Below are 24722 nucleotides of genomic sequence, written 5' to 3'. Positions count from 1 at the left end.
TTCCAGTTTATGGCAATTTTTAAAATCCCGTCAGGAGTGAGTTCTTCTTTTCCAAACCTGAAAGTAAAAACATGTTACTGAGGTAGAGCAATGTCACCAGAGAGCAGTATTGAAATATGTTGGCACAGTAATTGAGAGCCAAAATTAATTGATTTTTTTTGTTGACTGTGGCATTGCCTGAAGTTTTCAAACACCCCTTCAGATTGATCGTTGACATGCAGTTCTGAGGGTGGAAACAAGATTGATACTTTTAAAATTTCTTGTATGAGTGAAAAGCAAAATAAAATCAGGATCTTGGGAGCTGGCACCTCAGACTTGAGTCATAGAGTCATTTATGGCACAGAAGCCGGCCATTCGGCCCATCGAGCCCATGCCAGCTCTTCACGGGGCTATCCAGTCAGTCCCACCACCCCACCCCCCAACCCCATTCGATCCCCATAGCTTGAGGTAGATTAATCAGTCAGACTTGTGTTCCACCCAGAATTCTGCACAGTGGAAGGCCAGTCTGATAACCTGTCCAGTCAAGCTGCCTCTCCAGGCTTCTTTACCTCACACACCCCCTGCAAGCCCCTCTTGCACCCTTCTTCTCCCAAAAGCAGCAACGTATGTTGGGACATCGTTCAACAGGTGCTGGAAGCCCACAAGTAAGCTCACCCAAGGTGACCATACATTAGAACTGGAGATTTTGCAGAACAGGGTAAAGAGTCCTGATCTTGACACAGCAGAGATGTAAGCAGGAAAGATAGTTTAGACGAATATTCTTTGCGAAGAAAGTAGGCAAGTAAAGAAGGTAGAATGTAGCAGAACTGTCTAAATGATTGATTAAGCAAATATTTCAGAGGCAAGCTCTGCTTGCTATCAATTTAGCCAAGAAATGGTACTAGTTAAGAGTAAGATGCAATGGATTTTTGAAAGCTATTGAGAAGGTGAAGAAATACTGAATCAATAGCATCGGGGACTGCAAACTTCCACACACAGTTTTAAAACACGGTAATAATACTGCAATCTGGATACCTTGGAATAGAGGGAGGAAGAAAACAGTATACTCACAGCTCATATCATAGATTCTCATTTCAATATTCTTTCATATTTGTCCTTGAGAATGATCAGAGTTTCTAAGGATTTGCTTTGTGATGAATCCCTATTATTGCAGGATCCATTAACAAATCTGCCATACATTGGAGATTACAGTATAGCAGTGTCTTATGATGTGGTTGATAATACTTTTATCCCAGTTATCAATTGACTAAATACTTTGAACTTACATTCTGAGAAAGTTAATTCATGCTCACTCTACTTATTCTCCGCAGTGTTCCATTTTCCAATCATTTTATATCCAATTGTAGGCAAACTGAATATTGCCAAAACTCAGTCAATCATTCTATTACTTTGAACTCAACCTGATTTCAAAGAAAGGCCATAACCAGCACTGTGGATTATCACATTATCATAGGAATACAGGATTGCAGAATGAAATAATTCCAGAACTTCAAAGTGGAGGAGACAATCATTATTTTATTATTTTGTAGGTGAAGGACCTCACAAAAAGTACAAACACTGCAACTTAAACTCCACATCATTTTAATGTAAAGACTCTGTTATGGACAGAATTTCAAGCCTGCAAGTCAGAAATTGAAGTTTACAAAATCCAATGTTGCTGCTAAGAAACCGGCTAGTTTAGGAATATCAAAGATGGCTGAAGTCAGACAAGGTCTGCCTCCATTGTTGTTAGTTTGAGACATTCATAACAACAGGCTCTTCATATAAAAATAAATAAACAAAGAGCCCACTTGAAACCTCTTTTAAATTAGCTACCCTATCTCTACATTAGCATGTTAGTTCAAATTGGCTCCATATAGTCCATAACATGTACATGTAGACCAGACCAAAAAAAAAATCACAGATGGAACATGCAGCCTACACAAACCAACTAAAACATACTGCTTCAAAAAGACAATGGTACTTGAATGCAATAGTAAAAGCTTAGAAATCAATTTAAGAAACAGATTGATTTTTCTCAGGCACTTGAAAAGATGCTAGCAATTCCTGTGTTATGTTGTGCTTTTTTATAGCTGAACAGAGAGTGACTTAATGTCGCACATACAGACAGCACCTGAAGCCCCTTTGCTACTGCTCAATGATGTTCTAGTGCAAACTGCTAGTGAGTGGCACTGAGGAACTGGTGAACAATACCTTCCAAAGCTGTTGAGAGCAGGATGACTTGATTGATTACTTAATTTCCTTCCAGCAGTTCCCAACGTACAAACAGTTCTTTACGCTTGCAGCTCTTAGCTAATCCATTAGCCTTTACCAGTAAATGCACAATGTCACTGAATGCCCCCATTCCATTGGAGAGTTTGGGCTTCAAAAGTGACACATCTACTATGGAGATCTAAGTTCCTTCTTTTGCGTGCTTTTAGATCATTCAACTCCAAAGTCCAGAGACATCAGAATCTTCTTGTAGGACAATTGTCACTTTCTGCAGACTTTCTCTTTATCATAACAAGTAAGAAATATTTTGTAGAATAGCAGGAATATTACTTATTATTCAGACAGTTGCAAACATAGGTTGACACTAATAAATGAAAAGGTATGTGAACACCGCGGGATTGGTTTCATCAATGCCCATTTTTGGCTGGAGCTGAAATTGAGTTTGGTATTCTTTAACCTATGTAAACCTATAAGTATGCATTCATTGTTGCAATTAGGTTTCATCTGTGTGTATAGTTTTATTTTGAATTGTGTGGGTCATTTGAAACTGGGCAAGTGAAAGAATTATTTCGTCCTTTCCAATCCTTGGTTGCATCTTGATTAGTTTGTTAACTGGCATGCTTCCTCGAGCTGCAAGATAAAGGAATAGCCTAAGCAGGGAAGATGCACAACACTGCGTCAATCTATCAGTCAAAAATGCACCATCCAGATTCACAAAAAACGTCTTGTCAATAATTCAGTATATGGAACTCAAAGTATTGACCTTTGCCTGGCATCAGTAATGAAATGTGAAAAGTTGCAGCACTCTTGCATTACTGCAGGCTACAAAATAAGGTTAAATGTTAAAATAAGCCTTCTCATTCTCATGAGGCATCACTGACAAGGCCAGCACGTAATGCCTGTGCCTCATCGCCCTGAGAAGGTGGTGGTAGGGCTTCTTCAATCAAAGCAGTTCAATGCACTGAGTGGCTTGCTGGGCCACTTCAAGGGGCAGATAAGAGTCAACTATGTCAGTTTGGGACTGGGGTCATTATATAGGCCAGACCAGGTAAGAACTATAGGTTTCCTTCCCTAAAGGACATGAGTGGATCAGTTGAGTTTCTATGACAATCTGCCAGCTTCTTGGTCACGTTTACTGATACCAGATTCCAGATTTTGTTTTCTTTGTACTGGATTCAAATTCTCAAACTGCCATGCTGGAACTTGAAATCATTTTATCTGGATTATTAGTCCAGTCTCTGGATTGCTAGTCCAGTGATATAACTACTGCACTATTGCACCCTAAATTCCGTTAAAGGGCATTGCCTGAAATATTGACCTGTTTTTCTATTGACTACCCTACTGTTCATTTCCAGCACTTTAGATTTGGCATATTCACTGTTGTTCTTTTTATCTCTTGTGAAACTATTTCTCCTAGAGGCAGAATATTTTGGTCACATCTACTTGAAAAAAAATAGGTCATTTTAAACTGTAAGTAATTGTACTAGTAATAAACTTTAGGGGAAGGTGCTCACAAAGGCTAGACCTTTCAATTCACAGGAGGGAATAAATAAATAAAGAATAAATCTGCATGAGCATCCATTTAGTTCAGTTGCTGGTTTCCAAGAAGAGGTTCTTAGCCTCGGTGGGTAAGATCACCCTTCCTCCAAGTTGATAAAGGAGATGAGGAAAGTGACCACATTAAGGGAAGAGGGCTTGAAATCAGGAAAAGTGGTTCAATTAAATTATTTAGGTGTTTTCCTCAAGTCAAATGAGCTTAGAAAGTTCTAGCCATTAATTAATCCCGAGATCATAATTAAGATCATAATCATTGGGCGGCACAGTGGCGCAGTGGTTAGCACCGCAGCCTCACAGCTCCAGGGACCCGGGTTCGATTCCGGGTACTGCCTGTGTGGAGTTTGCAAGTTCTCCCTGTGTCTGCGTGGGTTTTCTCCGGGTGCTCCGGTTTCCTCCCACAAGCCAAAAGACTTGCAGGTTGATAGGTAAATTGGCCATTATAAATTGTCACTAGTATAGGCAGGTGGTAGGGAAATATAGGGACAGGTGGGGATGTTTGGTAGGAATATGGGATTAGTGTAGGATTCGTATAAATGGGTGGTTGATGTTCGGCACAGACTCGGTGGGCCGAAGGGCCTGTTTCAGTGCTGTATCTCTAAAGGTACATTTGAGTGGATAAAATGAAATCCAAGGTATTTCTCTCCTTGCTATCATGCTGGGAAGAAGCACTATTACCAATATGGATGAGAGATTTGTGTGGACAGCAGCTGACCATCAACAGCAATTGACAGCTGAGCTTCAAAGTAGATCAGTTATTACTGGAAATATTTGTGGGTGAGAGCCTTGTTCAGAGATTAATCTGTTATGGATGGGACCCTGTAATGGTGACTCAAGGCTTCATTCCAGCATTGAGTTAAAGGGATTTCTCCAGATATAGTTTGGCTAAATTTTTGACCTCGGTATCTCCTGCCTTGAAAGACTAGCCTTAGTGAAGTCAATGAACCTTTCTATCTCTGACACTTTTTAAGAGGCTTGCAACCCAATTGATTTAATGAAAATAATTTTTAATAAAGAGGAAATGAAATTTAAAATGGTAACTTAGGTAATTAAATGTTTTTAATCTTTATTTATCAGGAAATTAGTATAATGCAATTGAAAAATATAATTTGAACACATTAGTTTCATTTGATATGACACCAATGTATTACTTTGAGAGTTGCTGAGAAGGGAGGTTTCCTGTTTATAATCAGAGCTAATGCCTGAACTGTGTAAATAATTTATACATTATTGAAAAATTGTCTTGGCTGTATTTTCTTGCATGTCCTTATGGATGATAAAGTAAGGATGGAAATATTAGTACTCATTAAAGCCAATTGTAGGCACTTGGGTTGATTGAGTTGGTCTCAGTCCAGTACCCAAACATAAAAGACTGAAAAAAGGAAGAACTTGCAATTCTAGAGTGCCTTTTGCAACCTGGAAATGCTTCAAAGCATTTTACAGCTAATGAAATACTTTTTTTGAAGTGTAGTCACTGTTATTATGCAAGAAACCCAGCACATTGTCCAACTACCTTTTAATATTGAGTTTGAAACCAGGTTGAAGAGTTGAAATTATATTTCATTATAATTAAAACTCTAGCAAATTGAATCACACCAAGCAAGACGAGATGAAAAGCCAAACTACATGCAGCTGCTTTGGCTGGATTTAATCTTTCATTTTGCATTTGTGAAGCGTCAATTCAATCGGTTTTTGGCAGGAATTGGCATCTTTGGTGTTTGGTCTCAAAGGATGCAGGGTTAGCTAATTCTCGTCAAAGCAGATCCACAAAATTCATTTATCTCCAGCTTACACCCTCCCTGACATTGGAGCTGTCTTTCAAACCAGCAGAGCAGGGAAAACATTCCATGTTATTGATTAGTGGGTAAGAAGCTCAATTCCACCTGTTTTTTTTTTATTCATTCGTGGGACGTGGGCATCGCTGGCTAGGCCAGCATTTATTGCCCATCCCTAATTGCCCTTGAACTGAGTGGCTTGTTAGGCCATTTCAGAGGGCATTTAAGAGTCAACCACATTGCTGTGGTTCTGGAGTCACATGTCGGCCAGACCAGGTAAGGACAGCAGATTTCCTTCCCTAAAGGACATTAGTGAACCAGATGGATTTTTATGACAATTGATGATGGTTTCATTGTCACATTAGACTAGCTTTTTAATTCCAGACTTATTAATTGAATTCAAATTTCACCATCTGCCATGGTGGGATTTGAACCCATGTCCCCTGAGCATTAGCCTGGGTTTCTGGATTACTGTCAAGTGACATTAACCACTACGCCACCGCCAATCAAGGGTTTTTGTCAATTAAAAGGGAGTAAGTGCCTCCTTCTGAAAGGGACAACGCTAATAAACTATAGCAAAAATCCAAAACTTCAAAAAAAAAACTTAACAAATCCAGTCCCTCTGGTGCCTACTGGTTGCAGAAGGCCTCAAGTGCACCAGCAGACACCATGTGCTCCCTTTCCAGGATATCTGGGCGTGACATAACTGTGGAAGAGAGACAGGCATTCAGACCGAACAAGGAGCTCAATTCTAACCACTGCTCAGTCATCACAGCTCATTAACTGAATGAGCTGCAACCAATTAGCAGAGCAAAACACAAATTACAAACAAGCTCCAGTTGTGGCAATGGCCCCACTGATACTTGTTCCCTGAGCAAGTCCAAGATGGATGGCTGGGTCCATGACTTCTCTTCCTTGCAAGCTTCCTACATTACAGGACTGCATTTTTGAATAGGTTGCTAGTGTAAGCTTCACACACAAGCCAAGCCTGATCACCTCCGTCACTTTAGATATTCTACACGTTGGCTAATGGCCCATGGTATTCGACCAACTCTTTGTGTTGTAATAGGAAATATTTTTATAATTCCACTTGTTGATATTTCTAACCATTTCCAGATGGATGCAATATAGGCTTCAATAGAGTAAGCCACCAATACCCTCAACTCAAATAAGTACCTATGATTCTGCCAGAAAAACACATTCTCCTTGTTTCACGCTCTCATTTATTAGGTTTGCAACTGTCAAAAACATGGTGTATTTGTGTGAATTGGACACAGATCAAGAAAACTTAGGATGCTTAATAGCAGAGAGAAAGGAAGAACGAGAGAAAGGCAGAGACTAAGATAGAGCTAAACCTGGCCCAATTTAAATGGAAGAATAGTCCTTCAGAACACATTAAGTAACAGGTTTATTCTCCTCCTGTTGCTGGCTCATTCCGTATTCATTCCTTAGTTTACAAGAACATAAGGCATCAACAGCATTTTTCGTATATTAGGTACTCTAGACTGTGACCTCTTAATCCGAGTACAATACTGAGCAGAGCATTACTGTACTCAATGCTATTTACTTTTGGCAATCCATTTTTAAGCACAAAAGTTTTGTGGGTGAGGACAGGGGCCAAAGTTGCAGTCCACTGGTTTACAAAGATTGGCTGTCCCAGTTTGATCTTTACAGCGTCACAGATCTTGAACCAATGGATTTATTCTTTTTTTTCTTTTTCCACCCCATCCCAAGAATTCACCTTTCAAAGTGTTGTGTTACACCACTGTGCTAATCGTGGAGGAGGCCTCTGACTTCCTCTGCTTGCTGGGCAGCGACTTCAAATACTCAAGGTGCCGTCTTGCGTCTTCTTGATTCTGTCTCACGTAGTACACCAAGTAGGAGATGACCATGGTGAACCAGCCAAACATGGTGATCAGCATGGCCACATCGGTTGTCTTTTTGTGAATGTTACAGAAGTTCACATGGTGTGCAACCTCCAGGAAAGATTTCTTTGCATGCTCCTCTGGATAAGCAGTCGCGCAAATGATGTCATTGGATGAACCAATTTTAATCGTAACTGTCTTAATCATTTCCTGCAGCCTGCAATCACAGAACCAGGGATTGTCCGAAAGTTTTATACCTGCTTTCAATTTGCTGAATACTTCTTCATTCACAGTCTCTAGTTTATTATGCGAGAGGTTCAGAATCTTCAAACTTTCATTCAGGCCTCGGAATGCTCCAGTCTCCAAGAGCTGAATGGCGTTATTGGACAGATCTAGTTCCTCCAAGTCACGCAGATCCTTGAAGGCATCATGTGGAATAGAAGTTATTTGATTGGAATCAAGGTATAGCTTCCAAGTATTATTTGGAATGTCCTTGGGGACCTCTTTCAGGTGCATGTCGCTGCAGCGGACAATTAATTTCTTGTCTAATTCTGCACAGTAACAGCCTTTTGGGCAGGTTGTTGCTGAGTTAAAGCAAAAAGTCATCAGAACAAAGCTTTGTAAAAGCAACCACATAGCGACAGAGTGCCGCAGGAGCACGTTCCTCAACTCCATTCTGGGGCATCGGCATAATCCTGGAAATCCTCCAATCCACAAATAAAGCCCAAGCTTTGTGGGACCTTCCGGGAACCTTCAGTGCAATCTGAAAGGAGGGAAACAAGTACGTTTAGTAAAACAATAAGTGCAAGCTGTTTTGGTATAATCGTTCACATTTCTGAATTAGACATTTGCTATAGTTTCTACAGGAGTCTTTTATTGTCTTTTGTGACTTTCCCCATCCAAATTGTTGGATTTGTGTGCTTTTTTCAACTCAAATTTTGTCAAAGTTAATCATGTTCCACTAAAGTAGTGACGGACATTTTCTTCAAAGTCCTTCCCTAATGTCTAATATTTAAAAAGTAGGTTGAATTTTCTATCTCTACTCCTGCTGACGGGGAGTAAACACTCTCATTCAGGAGTGATTCCATTCACTTTTATCAGTCTGTGAATACGGATCCCAGAAACATGATGGGATGTTGCCCCGAGCATCAGATGATTCTGGGTCAGCTCATGGTTCCAGTCATTCTGGTTTGGCTTCTCGGCCTGTCCAAAGTTGCCATGCTATAAAGAAAATGGACCTGCTCTGGGGTGTAGGCTGCCCTTGTCTGCCAATGGCTTCGCTGGTAGGAAGCAAACTGAATGGCAGTTAGGGTAGGAAATCCAATTTTTAAAAAATAACAAATATTTTTAGAATTCAACAAATGTTTAACATGGGTATTGGGAAGTACTCCGAACGAAATCTTAGATGGTAATTTACTTTAATACCTAATACCCCGGGGACATGGGTTCATATCCCACCACGTGTGGAATTTAAATTCAATTAATTTAATAAATAAAATGCCATGAAACTATCAATTGTCATAAAAACCCATCTGGTTCATTAATTTCCTTCAGGGAAGGAAATCTGCCATCCTTACCTGGTCTGGCCTACATGTGACTCCAGACCCACTGCAATATGGTTGACTCTTAACTGCCCTCTGAAATGGCCTAACAAGCCACTCAGTTGTCAAACGCAATTAGGGATGGGCAACAAATGCTGGCCTTGCCAGCGACGTCCACATCCCATGAAAGAATTAAAAAATTGGTAAATAGCCACAGCCATAGGCAATTCAACCTATTTCTTAAACACTAGATAGATGGCAAAAAGCCTGGTCAAAGAGGTAAGTTTTAAGGAGGGTGTTAAAGGAGGAGACATGGAGGTTTGGAGAGGGAATTGACAAAAGGGGTATACAACTTCTCCATTTATTAGTAGACCCAGCTCCTAGCAAAACTTCCTCTGGAAACTCTGCTCCAACACCATCAGGGAATGCTCAGGCCATAGCATATGAGGGTCTTCTGCAACATGAGATTTCATGATTCATCTTACAGCGAATAATGAAATTTATTTTATGCATGATTAGTTGCATTTTCTATTTACTAACCTAATAAGACAATTTACCCAATGAGTGAGCTGACAGCTGTAATTCATAGATGGAAAAATTCTCAAAATCTCATTGGCATTGACTAGCAGTGAAGTGCTGAGGGGAGCAGGACTGAAGATCACCGCATGGACAGTCAGAGCCAATGGTGCTGACAAGCGAGACTGCTTCACGGACAGAGCAACACATACATCAAAATCAGCTTATTAAAACGTTGCGTGCTCTGGGGACGTGCTCTCGCAAAAGGGCAGGGAATTTGAAACTGCCAATTTAGCCGCAAATTTAAACAAGCAGGCTGCCGCCAGCAACTCCCAGTGATAAGTCGGTGTGAAGTGAGGCAATGCTAAACGTCTCAGATCAGTGATGCGCTGCTGAAAGAGCAATTGCTTCCCCCAAGTTACCACAAGAATTGCAGAGATAGGCGCCTGTCCCGTCAACCTGTTGAGAGTCACGAAGGGGGTGAATGTCCACAACGGATCTCCCGCTTGTCCAATTAATGGGTGGAAGAACCACGGAAACCCTGAGAAGGCAGCATTTTATGCCACTTTCCCCCAGGATTTCTGCAGCTCTGCTACAGCTGATTAGTGAGAGACACACCTTAAAGACTGCCACACGAGAAAATTATTACATTTTCAGTGATGAGCAGAACCATGCTTTGTAAAAAAAAATCTGGTGAGCTTGTGTGGACCGGAAGCTGAGGAGTGGGTCATCCAGAAGAAGGGTCGCTGCCAGGGTTTGTCAGTTTGCTGCTGTAACTTAGGCTGATGTTCTGGAGAAACAGTGTACACCATCCCTCTAGGAGATATGTGGGAGGCACCGGTGTTGGCATGAAACAGAATAAAGCTCCACTTTGCTGCAACAAAATACCTTTCCCAAAATCTCGGAAGGTCCCCACCCCAACTCCATTCCTCATATCAGCTACCTCTTTTCAGCAAAACTGCCAACTGGGAACCAATTTGTGCAAAGTTATGGACAATCTGTATATGTAGCTTTGCTTAAGAATAGGATTGAAATTGTCCCAAATTCATTATAAACAGTTACAGTATATACGAACATATGAATTCGGAGCAGAAGTAGGTCATTCGGCCCCTCTAGCCTGTTCCGCCATTCAATAAGATCACGGCTGATCTGTCTGTGTCTCGAATTCCACACTCTCATCTACCCCAAGAACCTTTGATTCCCTTGCTTAACAAGAATCTATCTACCCCTGCCTTGAAATTATTCAATGACCCTGCCTCCACCATCTTCTGAAGCAAAGAGTTCCAGAGTTGCACAACCCTCTGAAAGAAACAATTTCTCCTCATCTCTGTCCCTAATTTTAAAACAGTCCCCCCTCATTCTAGACTGCCCCACAAGAGAAAACATCCTTTCCACATCCAGCTTGTCAAGAGGGTTCAAGATCTTATATACTTCAATCATGTCTCCCCTCACTCTTCTAAACTCCAGTGAAAACAAGTCCAATATGTCCAATCTTTCCTCATAAGGCAACCTGTTCATTTCCAGTATCAATCTAGTAAACCTGCTCTGAACCGCCTCCAATGCATTCACATCCTTCTTTACATAAGACCAAAAATGCACACAGTATTTGAGATGTGATCTCACCAGTGCCCTGTATAACTGAAGCATAACATCCTTACTTTTATTTTCAATTCCTCTCGTAAAAAAGGATAGCAGTCCATTAGCCTTCTTTATGACTTGCTGTACCTTTATACTAACCTTTTGTGACTCATGCACGAGAACACCTAGATCCCTCTGCACCTCAGAATTCTGCAGTCGTTCTCCATTTAAGTAATACTATGCTTTTTTTAATCTTCCTGCCAAAGTGAACAACTTCACATTTTCCCACATTATACTCCATCTGCCAGATCTTTGCCCACTCACTCAACGTATCTATATTAGTGTGCAAGCTCCATATGTCCTCTTCACAACATATTTTCCTACCTAACTTTGTGTCATCTGCAAACTTAGCTACCATGCCATCACTCCCCACATCTATGTCATTGATATAAATTGCAAAAAGTTGAGATCCCAGCACAAACCCCTGCAGGACTCCACTCATCACATCCTGCCAATCAGAAAAGGACCCATTTATGCACATTCTCTGTTTTCTGCCAGCCAGCCAATCTTCTGTCCATGCTAATATGTTACCCCCTACACCATGAGCTCCTACTTTGCACAATAACCTTTTATGTGGCATTTGTCAAATGCCTTTTGGAACTCCAAGTACAGTATGTCAACAGGCTCCCCTTTATCCACGGCACATGTTACTCCTTCAAAGAACTCCAATAAATTGGTTAAACATGATCTCCCTTTCACAAAGCCATGCTGACTAGTCCCAATTACCTTGAGTTTTTCTAAGTGCCCAGCTATAGCCTCCTTAATGATCGATTCTAACACCTTCCCCACGACAGACGTTAAGCTAATTGGCCTATAGTTACCTGTTTTCTGCCTCCACGCCCCCCCCCCACTTTAATAGAGGGGTTATATTTGCTATTTTCCAGTCTGATGGAACCTTTCCAGAATCTAGCGAATTTTGAAAAGTTAACACCAACGCATCTACAACCGCATTAGCCACCCTCTAAAGTGCTTTCCTGGATCTTAACTGAATTTCACAAAAGACTTCATAGCTTTGGTTATGGGTTTCTTTTTGACAATGGGGAGACTGGGCTTACGTATGAAAATTCTCTCCCCCCACTGCACCCGCCACCCCCCAAAGTATTTCAATTTTGCCTAAGTCACTTCAGTGCAAACAGGCAAGAAAGGCCCCACATTCGATCCCTGGTCTTGTGCTGAAGGTAGCAGGGGTTAAATCTGCTAAACAGACATGCAGGGGATGTTGTACGAGGCAGGCAGGCTGGCACAGAATACGCCTTCCTCATCACCACAGTTTGAACTGTGGAGCCCAACAGTGTTTACGCCTCCTGGAGCTCGATCTGTAGATAAACTAAATCCAATTATTTATATCTCAAATGTGCTAAGTTCATGCTATTTATGTCACCAAGAGGAAATGAGTCAGACAATGATCATGACTTTGTGACTGTGAAGGTATTTGAGGTCAATTTCTGTCGTCCAGAATCTTACAGATTTAGGAAGGGGTAATAAAGTGCAACAAATACAGAAGTTAAATGATTATCGCTAAAATAAAATTAGAAAAAGGACAAAGAAGAAACTCACCTAATTATGTGTTTACATGGACCATGAAAAATAGGCATCGCATTTGACCAGTTATTAAACTGCTGTCGATGCAGCCAGTGATACATTTAGAACTCTTTTGCCACATTAGTCATGGCATCTCTCCCTGCCCACTACGTAATCATCACTGTCCTAATGCACAGGCCCTTTACAGCCATCAGTCTCCACCTCTCTGTAACTCAGGCTGACACTTTCAAGCATACAGTCGAGGAAAGTGACAGCACCATTTTAAGAGAGAAAAATATGTGCATCTTAAAAAAGAGATTCAACTAAACAACAGGGATGTGTAGAAGAAGACAGGACAGGGCCATGGCACCATGGGGGTGAATTTCCTCAGAATTCCTCCCACTTTACCACTGTAACTTTGGCAGAAAAACCCAAAAAACCTCCTCCGTACTGCATGTAGTATTAGCCTAGATTTTGTGCTCAAGTCTCTGGAGTGGGACTTCAAGCTACAACCTTCTGACTGAGACATATGAGTGCTACAGCTGGGAAAAGAATGAGGACAGTTAGGAGCAAATTTTAGGAACCGAACTGAAAGAAAGGAAGGAAATATTTCCATTATCATTACAGCACTTGTTTGTTAAGACATTTGGTGGTGCTTCATGGTTTAAATGGTGAAAACATTGTATACAGTGTCTAAAAAAATCGTTGACACTGCCAACTAATGGCAGGCAGTAATGTTGGTATGATCTCACAATTTGTAATAGAACATATCTATCAGATTACTATTGAACTTCTAACCCAGGTCCTCAAAGAGCAGACTTTAATTGTTCTGCCTATAACTTGCTGACATCAATTAAGGTTTTATAACCAGGTGCAGGCAATATCCTCTCCTGGGACCTCTGCTCTTTAATTTTTCTGAACTCCCTGTTGTTACAAGACATATTCCAAGTAGGCGGTCACAGTGAGCTGAATAACATCACACTAAGTAGGTGACCTAATTGTTCCAGTTTACCTATTATCCAAAAATTTAAGTTTGGCTTTTAACGTCTTTAATTTTTGGGGTTTTATTCCTCCATTTTCCTGAAGATGCTAACTCTTGCTGGAGTACAAGAAAAGGTAACTCTAGTTCAGGATATGCCCAGAAAACAGGACAAAAGGATCCAGGTGTAAACCAATGACAGGAATTTGTTCTTTAGGCATTCACACTAGAATGGGCGATGGTTTGTGGAAACTAATGCCTTGAGAGTGAAATATTTAAGTGGAATCTGTGATGAAGGATTGCAGGTTTTCTTAGATGGATGCATTGAATGGCCTTCCTCATCTATATTTGTCTTGCAGTTAGGTTGAGACAGCCCAACCCCATTGCACAAGTTGCCTTTTCTTTTGGCCTGGGAGTGCTTGATGCTTGATCATAAAATGTGAAGTGTTCCATTCCCCAGCATCATGATGAGCAGAAATTTTACACAAAATGTTTCTGTTGCACCTCTCTCTGCTTTAATAGTTAGAGAGAAACTGTTTCCACTGTCAGGAAGGTTGATAACCCGAGGATATGGATTTAAGAAAATTGGCAAAAGAGCCAAGGGAGGAGATGGAGAGAATTTTTTTTATGCAGTGAGTTATGACTTGAAATGCACTGCTTGAAAGGTGGTGGAAAGCAGATTCAACAGTACGGGAATTGGATATATACTTGAAAAAGAAAAAAATTGCAGAGGTATGGAGAAAAGAGGGAGTGGGACTAATTGCATAGCTCTTTTTCAAAGTGCTGGCAGAGGGATTTTATTTATTTATTTAGAGATACAGCACTGAAACAGGCCCTTTCGGCCCACCGAGTCTGTGCCGACCATCAACCACCCATTTATACTAATGCTACATTAATCCCATTACCCTCTCACATCCCCATCTTCCCTCAATTCCCCTACCACCTACCTATACTAGGGGCAATTTATAATGGCCAATTTACCCATCAACCTGCAAGTCTTTGGCTGTGGGAGGAAACTGGAGCACCCGGCGAAAAACCACGCGGTCACAGGGAGAACTTGCAAACTCCGCACAGACAGTACCCAGAACTGAACCCGGGTCGCTGGAGCTGTGAGGCTGCGGTGCTAACCACAAATGGCTTTCTTGTGGGCTACAAGCTTCTATGATATATGAACTGGTTACAAGGTTTAAGATTCAAAATTGGAATATAATATATTCCCAATTTTAAATTTAAAACTTTTTAATCAGTATGATTACACTGATGCATGCATTCCATTGCCTTCCGCATATTGATTTATATTTGTTTAATCATTTATGAATTGTTTTTCAAAACACTGTATTTCCTTTAAAATATTCATTAATAGTTTACTTTTCTGTACAGATTGCTCCTCATAAATTGTTATTAATTGGTTCACTGTTTAAAGCAAGTCCCATTAATGCCTCTGGTATTAGCCTGGAGCAGCTGTTTGCCACTTGCAGCATAGGGCTTAGGCTCCACTCACTACACTGCATATTTGGCTTTCCATTATTCATCAACACAATCTGTACAACAGCTCTTTTATTTTATCAGGTCTAAATAACTTAGAAATGAGCCTGTTAACTAGGCAATGATAGATGAGGTAACCAATATGCTTTTATTTTGAATTGCATTTTTAGTGTGTGAATTGCTTCTGTCACATTAGTCAAGCTTTTCGATATTAAGAATTTGGAATTGGTGCTTGTTTGACCTGAACTAATTCAGCTTTAATAGGAATGTAGAGTTGACCATTCAGCCCCTCAAGATTGTTCTGCTACTCATTTAGATGATGGCTGATCTGTACCTCAACTCCATTTCCCTGCTTTTGTTTCATATTTCCCTGATACTCTCACCTAAAAAAAAATCCAACAACCTCAATCTTGAAAGTTTAATTGACTCGGTATCCATGGCATTTTTGGAGGAGAGAGTTCCAGCTTCATACAACCCTCTGTGTCATGAAGTCCTTCCTGATTTCAGTCCTGAGTGGATGGGGAGACCCAATGCAGTGGACATTTGCTCCTTTTTTCTCTCTGCAGTGCCTGAGGAACTCTGATTCCCCCAGAGGGCAGAGGAAAATCTAACCTTGGTAAGAGTATTAGGGAAATGGAGTTAAAGTGCAGATCAGCCATCACCTACATGAATAGTAGAACAGTCTTGAGGGGCTGAATGGTCAACTCTACATTCCCATTAAAGCGGAGTTAGCTCAGGTCAAACAAGCATCAATTCCAAATTCTTAAACAATATCGAAAAGCTAGACTAATATGACAGAAGCAATTCACACATTAAAAATGCAATTCAAAATAGAAGCATATTGATTACCTCATCTCTCATTGCCTAGTTAGCAGGTTCATTAAGGGTACGGTTTCCCATTTATTTTTCTTTCAACATTTTTACAGCTTGCAATTAGCAAGAACTGAACAGCTTGCTGTGTACATTCTTGATGAAGGTGAAATAAGATCCAATTTTCCCTTGCTCATGTAGGTTTATTTACACCACCATCTCACTCCCTGCCTTTACCCCGACCTCGTGATGCGGTGAGGTTCCTCATGCACCACCAGCCACCTAACACAATGCCTAAGTGGCCATTCTTCATGTGTTAGCATAATGTTCAACCATACAGAGCATCATAGTTAAGCCTGATCCTGTTCTGACCCAACATCCATTGACAACACCCCCCCCAACTCTAAATACACTTGTTTTACATTAAAAACAATTTGCTTGGTTCAAATTGCTATACATGGTCTCCAGAAAACTATAAATAACAATCAATGGGCTGAACAGACGTAATTACACAATCAATTTGGTTGGATATGGTTAATCACATCATTACCAGGGCAGAAAAAAGTCAATTCATCATTTTAGTCATGAGTCAAGCAATAACCTTTTAATACCAGTTGACTGCAGTCAAGGTATCTGAAATGGTCACCGCATTAGTTGATATCCATTATTTCCTTAGAATGCAACATTAGATATGTTTGGCTGAAGAACAATCATTCCTATGTCAGCAGAAACCAATTACTGGCAACACAAGCCACAAACACTACCTTTGCAAAATAGTTTTTAAAAGTTTCTTTCACAGAGGCTGAGTGCAGTAGCTGATGAGAGTCCTGGGACTGAATTTTCAAACAGCTGCAGAGGCAGGACTGATGGCGGACTGGTCTGCAAATTCCCACCACCAGCCAGCTTGCCGATCCTCTGACATGTTCCTGCCTCAGGCCATTTTAGAACATCTTTTTGTGCCCTCTCTTTCACCTGCCTACATCAGCAGCTCTCACCTCTGATGGTGGGGCTGCCGATCTTTCAGTGCTGGAGGGCCTGCTATTTGCCCTCCAGCCTCGGGAGCCCTCACCTCTTTAATTGGACAAAGCTCCCACAGGCTGCCACTTAATTGGCTGCCTCCTCAAAAATCGCTCCCAGGGCCCCACCAGCAGTTCTGGCTTCCCGACCCGGAATTCAGCCCGGTGTCAGGATCAGAACCCGCGAACGACAATCCATCCCCTGGTCTTTCATTTCTGGGGCCAACTTTTCTCCAACTTTTAGTTGTAAGAGTTCTATGTCAAAGCAGTTTGGAAAGTCTCAAAGCTGGGCACAAAATTGCAACTAAATTTGATACTAAACTTGGTAATTTCAGTCAAACGAAACCAATGTGTGAAATGTCTCATTGACGCAGCAACCTGGGGAGGTGCGAATACATTTAAGATGGTTGAGACCAATGTTCCTGTGAAGCTGTTTGAGTGCGAGGCTGCGTGGCAGCCTGGAAGGCACCAGGCAAGCCTTATGCCACTAAATACTGCACGTGCGCAGCCTCGCAAAGGAAATTTAAGACTGCGCATTGAAAAAAAATGGTCGTGCACAACAAAATTTTAAAGGAAACATTGGTTGAGACTGGCAAATATTTCTCTGGCAAAATAGCATCTAAACATTGCTAAACCTAACACAGAAATGCGGATTATGGATGCCTAAATGGGGAAGTGTACCAAAACATGGCACATCCCTCACCTCCATGATAACATTCAATTTATAAAAAGACGTACTGTTCTTTAAATGTGGGTGCTGTTGGCAAGGCTGCCGTTTATTGCCCATCCAAAGAGGGTGGTGACAGTGGGCATCTTCTACTTGAACCTCTGCAGTCCTTGTAGTGATGGTGCTTCTACAAAAATAGGGAATTCTAGAATACTGACCAGTAATAATGAAGGAATGGCAATATATGTCAAGTCAAGATGGTGTGCAACTTGAAGGGGAACCTGGAAGTGATTTGTTACAGTTACTGCTTTTATCCTGCTCGGTGGTCGAGGTAGCAGGGGAGGGAGGTGCTATTGAAGTAACCTGAGTGAATTGCTACAGTGCATCCTCTAGATTGTACATACTGCAGCCATAGTGCACAGGAGAAGGCTATTGAGTCAATTCAAAAGGGCAACAATCAAATTAACTGCTTTGTACTATATGGTATTGAGCCTCATGACTGCTGTTGTACTTCCACCCATATAGCTGGTTCACTTCAGCTTCTGGACAACAGTAGCCCCACAAGATACTGATTATAGGAGAATCTGGTGGTGTGATGCTGTTGAAAGTTAAAGGAAGATGGATGCATGTTGGCTTGTTTGAGATTATCTGGTACTTGTGTGGCACAAATACTACCTGCCACTTGTCAACCCAAGGTCCTGCTGTTGGCTGGCATGGGCTGTTTGATTATCTCAGGATTTGTGAATGGAATTATCAATGAAGAGGCTCCACTCTTGTCTTTATGACTGAGGGAAGGATATTGATGAAGCAGTTGAAGATGACTGGGCTGAGAACACTTCACTGAGGAACTCTCGCAATGGTGTCCCGGCACTGTGATGACTGACTTCCGACAACTGCAATCATTGTCCTTTATTGTGAAAGTTTCCACCTTTGTTCCCTTATTATTTCAAAAATGAACCCAAGGATCTGCACTGTAGTTCTGTAAACTGAAGGTGAACTGTGGACCCTGAGGTTCAAGTAGTAATTGGAAGTATACAATAATATCCAAAACATAAGGCAGGGGCATCATTAAAAACTGCAGGCCACTGGAGGGTCGATAATATATCTTGTACTCCCAAAGATGCAGTGCAGTCCATGTCTATCACATCCGAGTAATATGAAGCAGCACAAACTTTTCAGAAATCTCAGTGCAGTTAAATATCTCCTGATAGTGCTGTTAGCTGCAAACATAAATTTGCCGCAATATTGTTCCACAATGTGTATTTCGAGAAAGTATGCTACAAAACATTATGAATGCTGTGGGTGGCAATTTAGATGATGACATTTGAAACGATTGGTCTCCAATGAATTTACTGCTGCTGTTCTTATTTTTAATGCATGAATCAACACCGAATGAGCAAACTGTGAGGAATAGAGGGTTTCAAACAAACCACTACAAGTTCTCCTGGACTGGTTTCACCTCCACCCCCATTGGCTCTGTTTTTCCCATCGCAGGAGATTACATAGCTGTGGAGGGAGGATGGGGGAACGGAAGTAGGACGTGTTTAGTTATGATTTTCCAAGCATCATGAGTGTGGGCCAGGCTCGATGAATCAGTCAGTCTTTTCCTGCCCATCGATTTCATATGTTCATAAGTTCTTAAGGTGTTTGTTTAAAGGCTTCAGTCAGAGTTAATGACATGGGCCCTCATATGGTGCACTGATGTCATGCTACATTCTCTGAGCAGTCTGAACAGTTTGCTTCTTTATTTATTGTGGGGAACCAATATTCACCATAATCAAGTAACATCACATGATTCCACCATAACCATAACCCCAACAGCCTCACTTAGCTCATGAATAGTATTATGATCCTGTAGTTTTTTTTCCGGGAAGCATGCAGTGTGCCGTCAAGGCTGTAACAGGATCAGTACTGCTTTAAGGCAGCAAGCTCCAGGGACTGAGTCAAAGGATGCATTCTCATTGCCATAGGATACAGCCACTCAAGACCAAGGACACAAGATACATTGTTGCCGATTGACATTTGAAACTAGATGAAAAACTGGTTTTTGAGACACAGTTAACAGAGACACAGACAGACAGCTGGACCAGCATATAATGATGGAAATGAGAGCTCTCTTGGTTTATTTAAACCCTATTTATTATACTCTCTGAATTCTGATGTAAAGCCAGATTAATTTCTTAAAAGAAAATAACCAAATTCCTTTAACTACTGAACTGTAATTGCTGAAACTCATCGCTGGGAAAGAAGAGCATCAATTCAACTGCTGAATTAGACTATGGACTGTTCTACTGTTGGAGAACCTTTTATTCCCCCCATTGGACGGCTGTGAGGACTTCAAGCAACCTTGGACTGTTCCACAATGGAAGATTTCACTTCGGCAGGAGCATAAATATACAAGGACACTACTTTTTCTATTTTAAATGTTGTTTATATCTTAGTGTTTAAGAATTTAGTTTTTCTAATTAAAAAGTTAATTTGTTGATCAAACCTGGTTTGGTTAGCCTCATTTGGGGGTTAATAGATGGTACAATTTGGCTGGGTCTTTCTTTAATTTGGAAAGTTTAAAAATGATATGTTAGGCAATCTGTGGAGGGACAGGACTGAATCAACAGTGCGTTTCTCCCACCACAATCATAATCGTATATGTTAATAGGGGGCTTCGACTTGAGCGGTTGGTTGTAACAATAGCATGTACAATACTGATCACTGTGATATAAGTGGGGGTGGGGGGGGTTATCCAGGCCCCAGAGGGAAGAGTCATGAGGGACGAGTCATGTAGGTCTTCAGCTTTAGAAAAGAAACATTTCAAAGGAAACCTTCTAGGTATGTAAGAAAATAAGCCTGAAACGGAGCAGCAGAACAAGAAGGCACAGGCTCAGGGAGCGATGGGTAATATTAGGACTGATGCCAGGATGTATTTCTTATCACAGAGGATGATTGACAGCTGAAACAAGCTTCCAGGAAGAGTGGCTGAGATCAGGAAACTGGACTCATTTCAGGACCAACACTGTAGCAGGAAAGCAACAAGATAAGATTAATGGTCTGGAAGGATGAGGTGGGCCTTCTTCATCCTAAACGTTTTAAGTCACTGATCAAAAATTTGGGAAATTTTCACACATGTCAAACAAAGACATGTTTTATGAGGAATACATAAGGGAAGCAGAGACAGTATAGTTTTATAATTCAGCATTACAATGGTTCATGGCAGATGATAACTCCAGGAACAATGGCCTAGTTGTGTTTCTTGGATCATTTCATTTTGTACCAGACTTGCTTAGAAATCCATACTTAAAGAACATCTCCATATAGTTGGCTGATTTCTTTTGCTTTAGTCCTTGAGTTTCTGTCACTTGTGAGTTTGGCTTAGTTGGTAGCATTATGAGTTTGGTATTGTGGAAGGCTGAAATCAAATGGATTGAAGGAGTTCTGCACCAGTGGAATGATGTTCCATTGCAGTATGGAGGGAATGCTGCTTTGTCTACTGGATGGGACTTTAACTGAGATCTTGTCTGCATGTGCAGGTAGATGTTAAAGATTCCAGGACCCTATTTCGAGAAGAGCAAGGAGTCCTGGCCAGCATTCCACCACCTACCAGACTGACAAAAAAAATTAGTTTGTTTCGATGCTGTTTGGGATTTTGCCGTGTGCAAAATGGCTGCTGTGTTTGCCTACACAACAGTCACAACAGTTCATATTAATTTATTGTACGTGAGATGTTTGAGAGACTTGAAACGAGTTAGAAAACTGCAAGTTTTTTTTTACTCTTTGTTTATCAGAACCTGGGATTGAAGTTCAAAATATTTAGAAAGCAAACATCTCCAAATTAATTTACACAGAGACTGATTACTCATAAGAATATAACAAAACACAGAAACAGAAGGTGCAACTTGGTTCATCATCAAGAGTTGATGCAGGCAAATCATTTCCTATTGCAAGAAGGTGAATAGCCAGGGGAATTTAAGAACAGAACATTCAACTCTGTTCTCCCATTCAATTAGATCATGGTTGATCTGTACCTTAACTCCATTTACACACTCTTTGGTCTATATCTCTTGATACCTTAAGCTAACAAAAAACTATTGATCTCAGTCTTGAAAATTTCAATTGACCCAGAGACGCAAGTTTAGAATTTAGGAAAAAGGGCAGACCATTTTTTTTTTTTAAACGCAAAGGCTTACAAACTAAGTGACCAAAGATGGTCACTGAAGAGTATAAAAAGGATTCAAGAAGCATTGAATGTATTTCTGAAGTGAGAAGGAATGAGGGGATATGTTGAGAAGGCAAATAGGTGTGGTTGAGTTCAATGAAAAATGGACAGTGTTACAACCAGGCAAGAACTGTGTGTAGGAGTCTGTTACTATCTTCACCTGGTCTTATTGTAACAAGGTTTAATTTTAAACACGTTGTGTTTTGAGCTCCCCTTTGTGAATTCTTGTTCACAGCTTTCCAATTATAAGGCAAAGAAATGAGCACAAACATGCTTTCTTTGGTTTAAAGACAAAAAGTGAAATTTATTAAACTTACTTAAACTTAAACTCTAATATGGTTCACGCCTACGGATATACGACGCGCCCATGCTAGCATGCACATGCGATATACACATGCAAATAGGGACAGAAAAGAGAAAAGATTAAAGTGGAACAGTTTGAGGCAATATTTTGTTACGGTGCTTCGAGCTCACTGTAGTCCTTTTGTAAGTAGTCTTACTTTCGTCGGGGCCCAGTATTCTTCTTAAGCCTTGTTCACGTAGGAGACTTTTCTCTCTTTGAGTTTACGTGTCTTCAATGGTTTCCGAAGCTGGCGAGAGCGAAATGAGGGCAGACAGGAGAGGAGGTCATTCTAGCTTCAGTTCCAGGAGCACACGGCATTCAGAGGTCAAATTCTGTTCTTCCAGTTTAAAACTCTCCTAGTTGGCCAGCAGGTGGTCACATGGCCGACTGGTTTGACCAGGTCTCTTCTCCGTATTGGGGCGGGGACTGGTTCTTTTGTTTCAACACTTCTGCTTCTATGCAAATGTCCTTCCAGCCAGGGGCTTGCAATTTTAGGTTTTAATGTTCATGTGGTGAAATCATGTGTGCCTCAGTCTTGGCAGGTGGGGGTTTGCCTGACAGCAGGCTTGTTGGGCCAAATGCCCTTTTATGCTGTTAGCCCTTTCTTTCACAGACTGGATCCTCCATGATCTATCATGGGGCAGGATTTTCCCCATGGGCTTCGGAACTCCACTGTCATGATCAAAGGAGGGTCAGACGCCCACACTGGGTGGGATTTTCAGTCGGCCATGGGGTTGGGATTGGAGGTGGGTGGGCCCACAATCTCGCACCGCCAACCAGTCGTGCCATTTCGACACCACGATCCCAACCTGGAACCACTTTTTAGAGAGGCCGGGTTGGGGTCAGAATGGCTACCAGCCGCAAGCCCCTTTCCCGTGCCAACTGGGTTTTCCAGTCAGCACGCAGCATTTGTACATCGGGCCAAAGCATTGCCAGTGCACCATGGCAGCCTCACAGCAGGAAAGGGAGGGGGCCCACGATTCATCCCACAAGGGACCCCCACACCCACCCATTGGCTGTCCCATGGAGAGAGTTGCCCGTCCAAGATCACAGTCAGGCTGCTGTGGCAGTTTTAAATTGTAAAACAAAATCTAGCCTTTTCTTCAGAGGGCGCCTCCATGTTAAGACACCCTCTTTCTGTCCATTACGAATCAGCAGCTCCCACCTTGGCCGCTGTGTCAGTGCTGAAGAGCCTCCCATTGGCTCTCCAGCCTCAGAAGCCTGATGGCAAGTCTGTTCCCTGGCCATTAATTGGCTGACACATTGAAAATTGAGGGTCACGTCAAATTACACCATGCAGGGTCAGGGCCTGGAACTTGTGCCGATGTCGGATTCCTGACCCTGGAATGGAAAACCCACCTATAAGGGGGCGGGGGGGGGGGGGGGGGGGGGGTGGCGGTGGGAGGTGGGGGCGGGTGGGATTTTATGTTCACCCTGCGGTGAGTTTGGAGGCGGGGAGAGCACTTAATCCCTGCCACCGTCCCCACCTGTCACCACGTGGGGAACACGCCAAGCAATTCCGTGCAGATTGCTTGCCAGCTCTGGTGGGATGCAGATGGGGGAGGGTCCCTCGTTCAATGGCACAGTGCCTGATCAAGGATCCCAGCATTGGGAAATGGGGGGGGCCACTGAGAGCCACCTCCCTGCCCTTGCTGCCGACCCCTCTCCCATGATCCCCAACCAGTGAAACCCCTCCCGCCATGACTCACCTATGGCCTGGGGCCCTCGACAATCCTAGGCTGCGGGTGGGTGCCCGACTGGCAGCTTCCACTGCCTGCGTGGTGCCGCTGCTCAGTAAAAGAGCTGATGGCCTCTTCTGCCACTGGGGTCCTTAATCCCAATGAAGGCCCACAGCTGTCCACCTAGGTGCCTAATTGGCATGAAATGCAGCAAGTTTTCCCCAAAGGACGTGATGTGGGGTTCTCGCTGGCTCTTCACCTGGTGGCCGAGACTCCCGTTGCCTACACCAAATCCCCCTCACTAGGCTAGATTTAAAAGCCCACCGCCAATCTCAGCAGCACGCTCAAAAAATGGCAGCCCGCACTCACGGGCCATACGCCAAAGAGCCACCACAACCTCACGCCTGGCGGCTCATTTAAATAGCTGGGGCAGCCCGCCCCTCCCCCCATATCTCGAGAAGTGGGCAAGCTGTCCTTCCCCAGCAATGGCATCAGCTGCCTGTGCACAGGCGCTGGCTCCATTTCTAAATGGCAGCCAGCCCTGCCAGTCAATTTGAATTTTTAAAGATACAACCCCCAAAATATATTAAATAAATTTCTAATTCCCCTTTCCCACCCCCCCAATAACAGTTACATTAACTATTTGTCCGTTCCCCACACCCCCCCCCTCCACTCCCAAAACACTTATCTTTTAAATCTGACCTTCCCTCCCCACCCTGCCAGACTGCACAAAGTTTGAAGTTCACCCCTTTTCCACCATCCCCAACACCTATTACGTTTATTTGACCCCCTTTCCACCCACCCCACCCCCCACAACGCACTGAAAATCTTAACTCGTTCCCCCCCTCCCCGCCAGCGTCACGCTGGCTTTCCCCAGACAGGCGCGGGAGCACCAGCTGCCACGCTGAAGAT

At 42.3% G+C, this 24722-nt stretch overlaps 1 protein-coding gene across 1 annotated transcript in view; it reads right to left on the bottom strand.

Moving 5' to 3' along the window:
* Window positions 1-6703: 6703 nt before the first annotated feature.
* Window positions 6704-24722, bottom strand: part of lrrc3ca (leucine rich repeat containing 3Ca) — a 44072-nt gene continuing 26053 nt past the window's right edge. The window contains exon 2 of the mRNA XM_068013007.1: window positions 6704-8168. Within this exon, the coding sequence (XP_067869108.1) occupies window positions 7298-8080 (783 nt within the window). The 5' untranslated portion in view covers window positions 8081-8168 and the 3' untranslated portion in view covers window positions 6704-7297. The remainder of the gene's footprint in view (window positions 8169-24722) is intronic.

This window comes from Heterodontus francisci, chromosome 33, assembly GCF_036365525.1.
Source record: "Heterodontus francisci isolate sHetFra1 chromosome 33, sHetFra1.hap1, whole genome shotgun sequence".
Lineage (NCBI taxonomy): Eukaryota > Metazoa > Chordata > Chondrichthyes > Heterodontiformes > Heterodontidae > Heterodontus > Heterodontus francisci.
The sequence above is the reverse complement of the archived record's forward strand: the minus strand, read 5'-3'. Positions and strand labels throughout refer to the sequence as shown.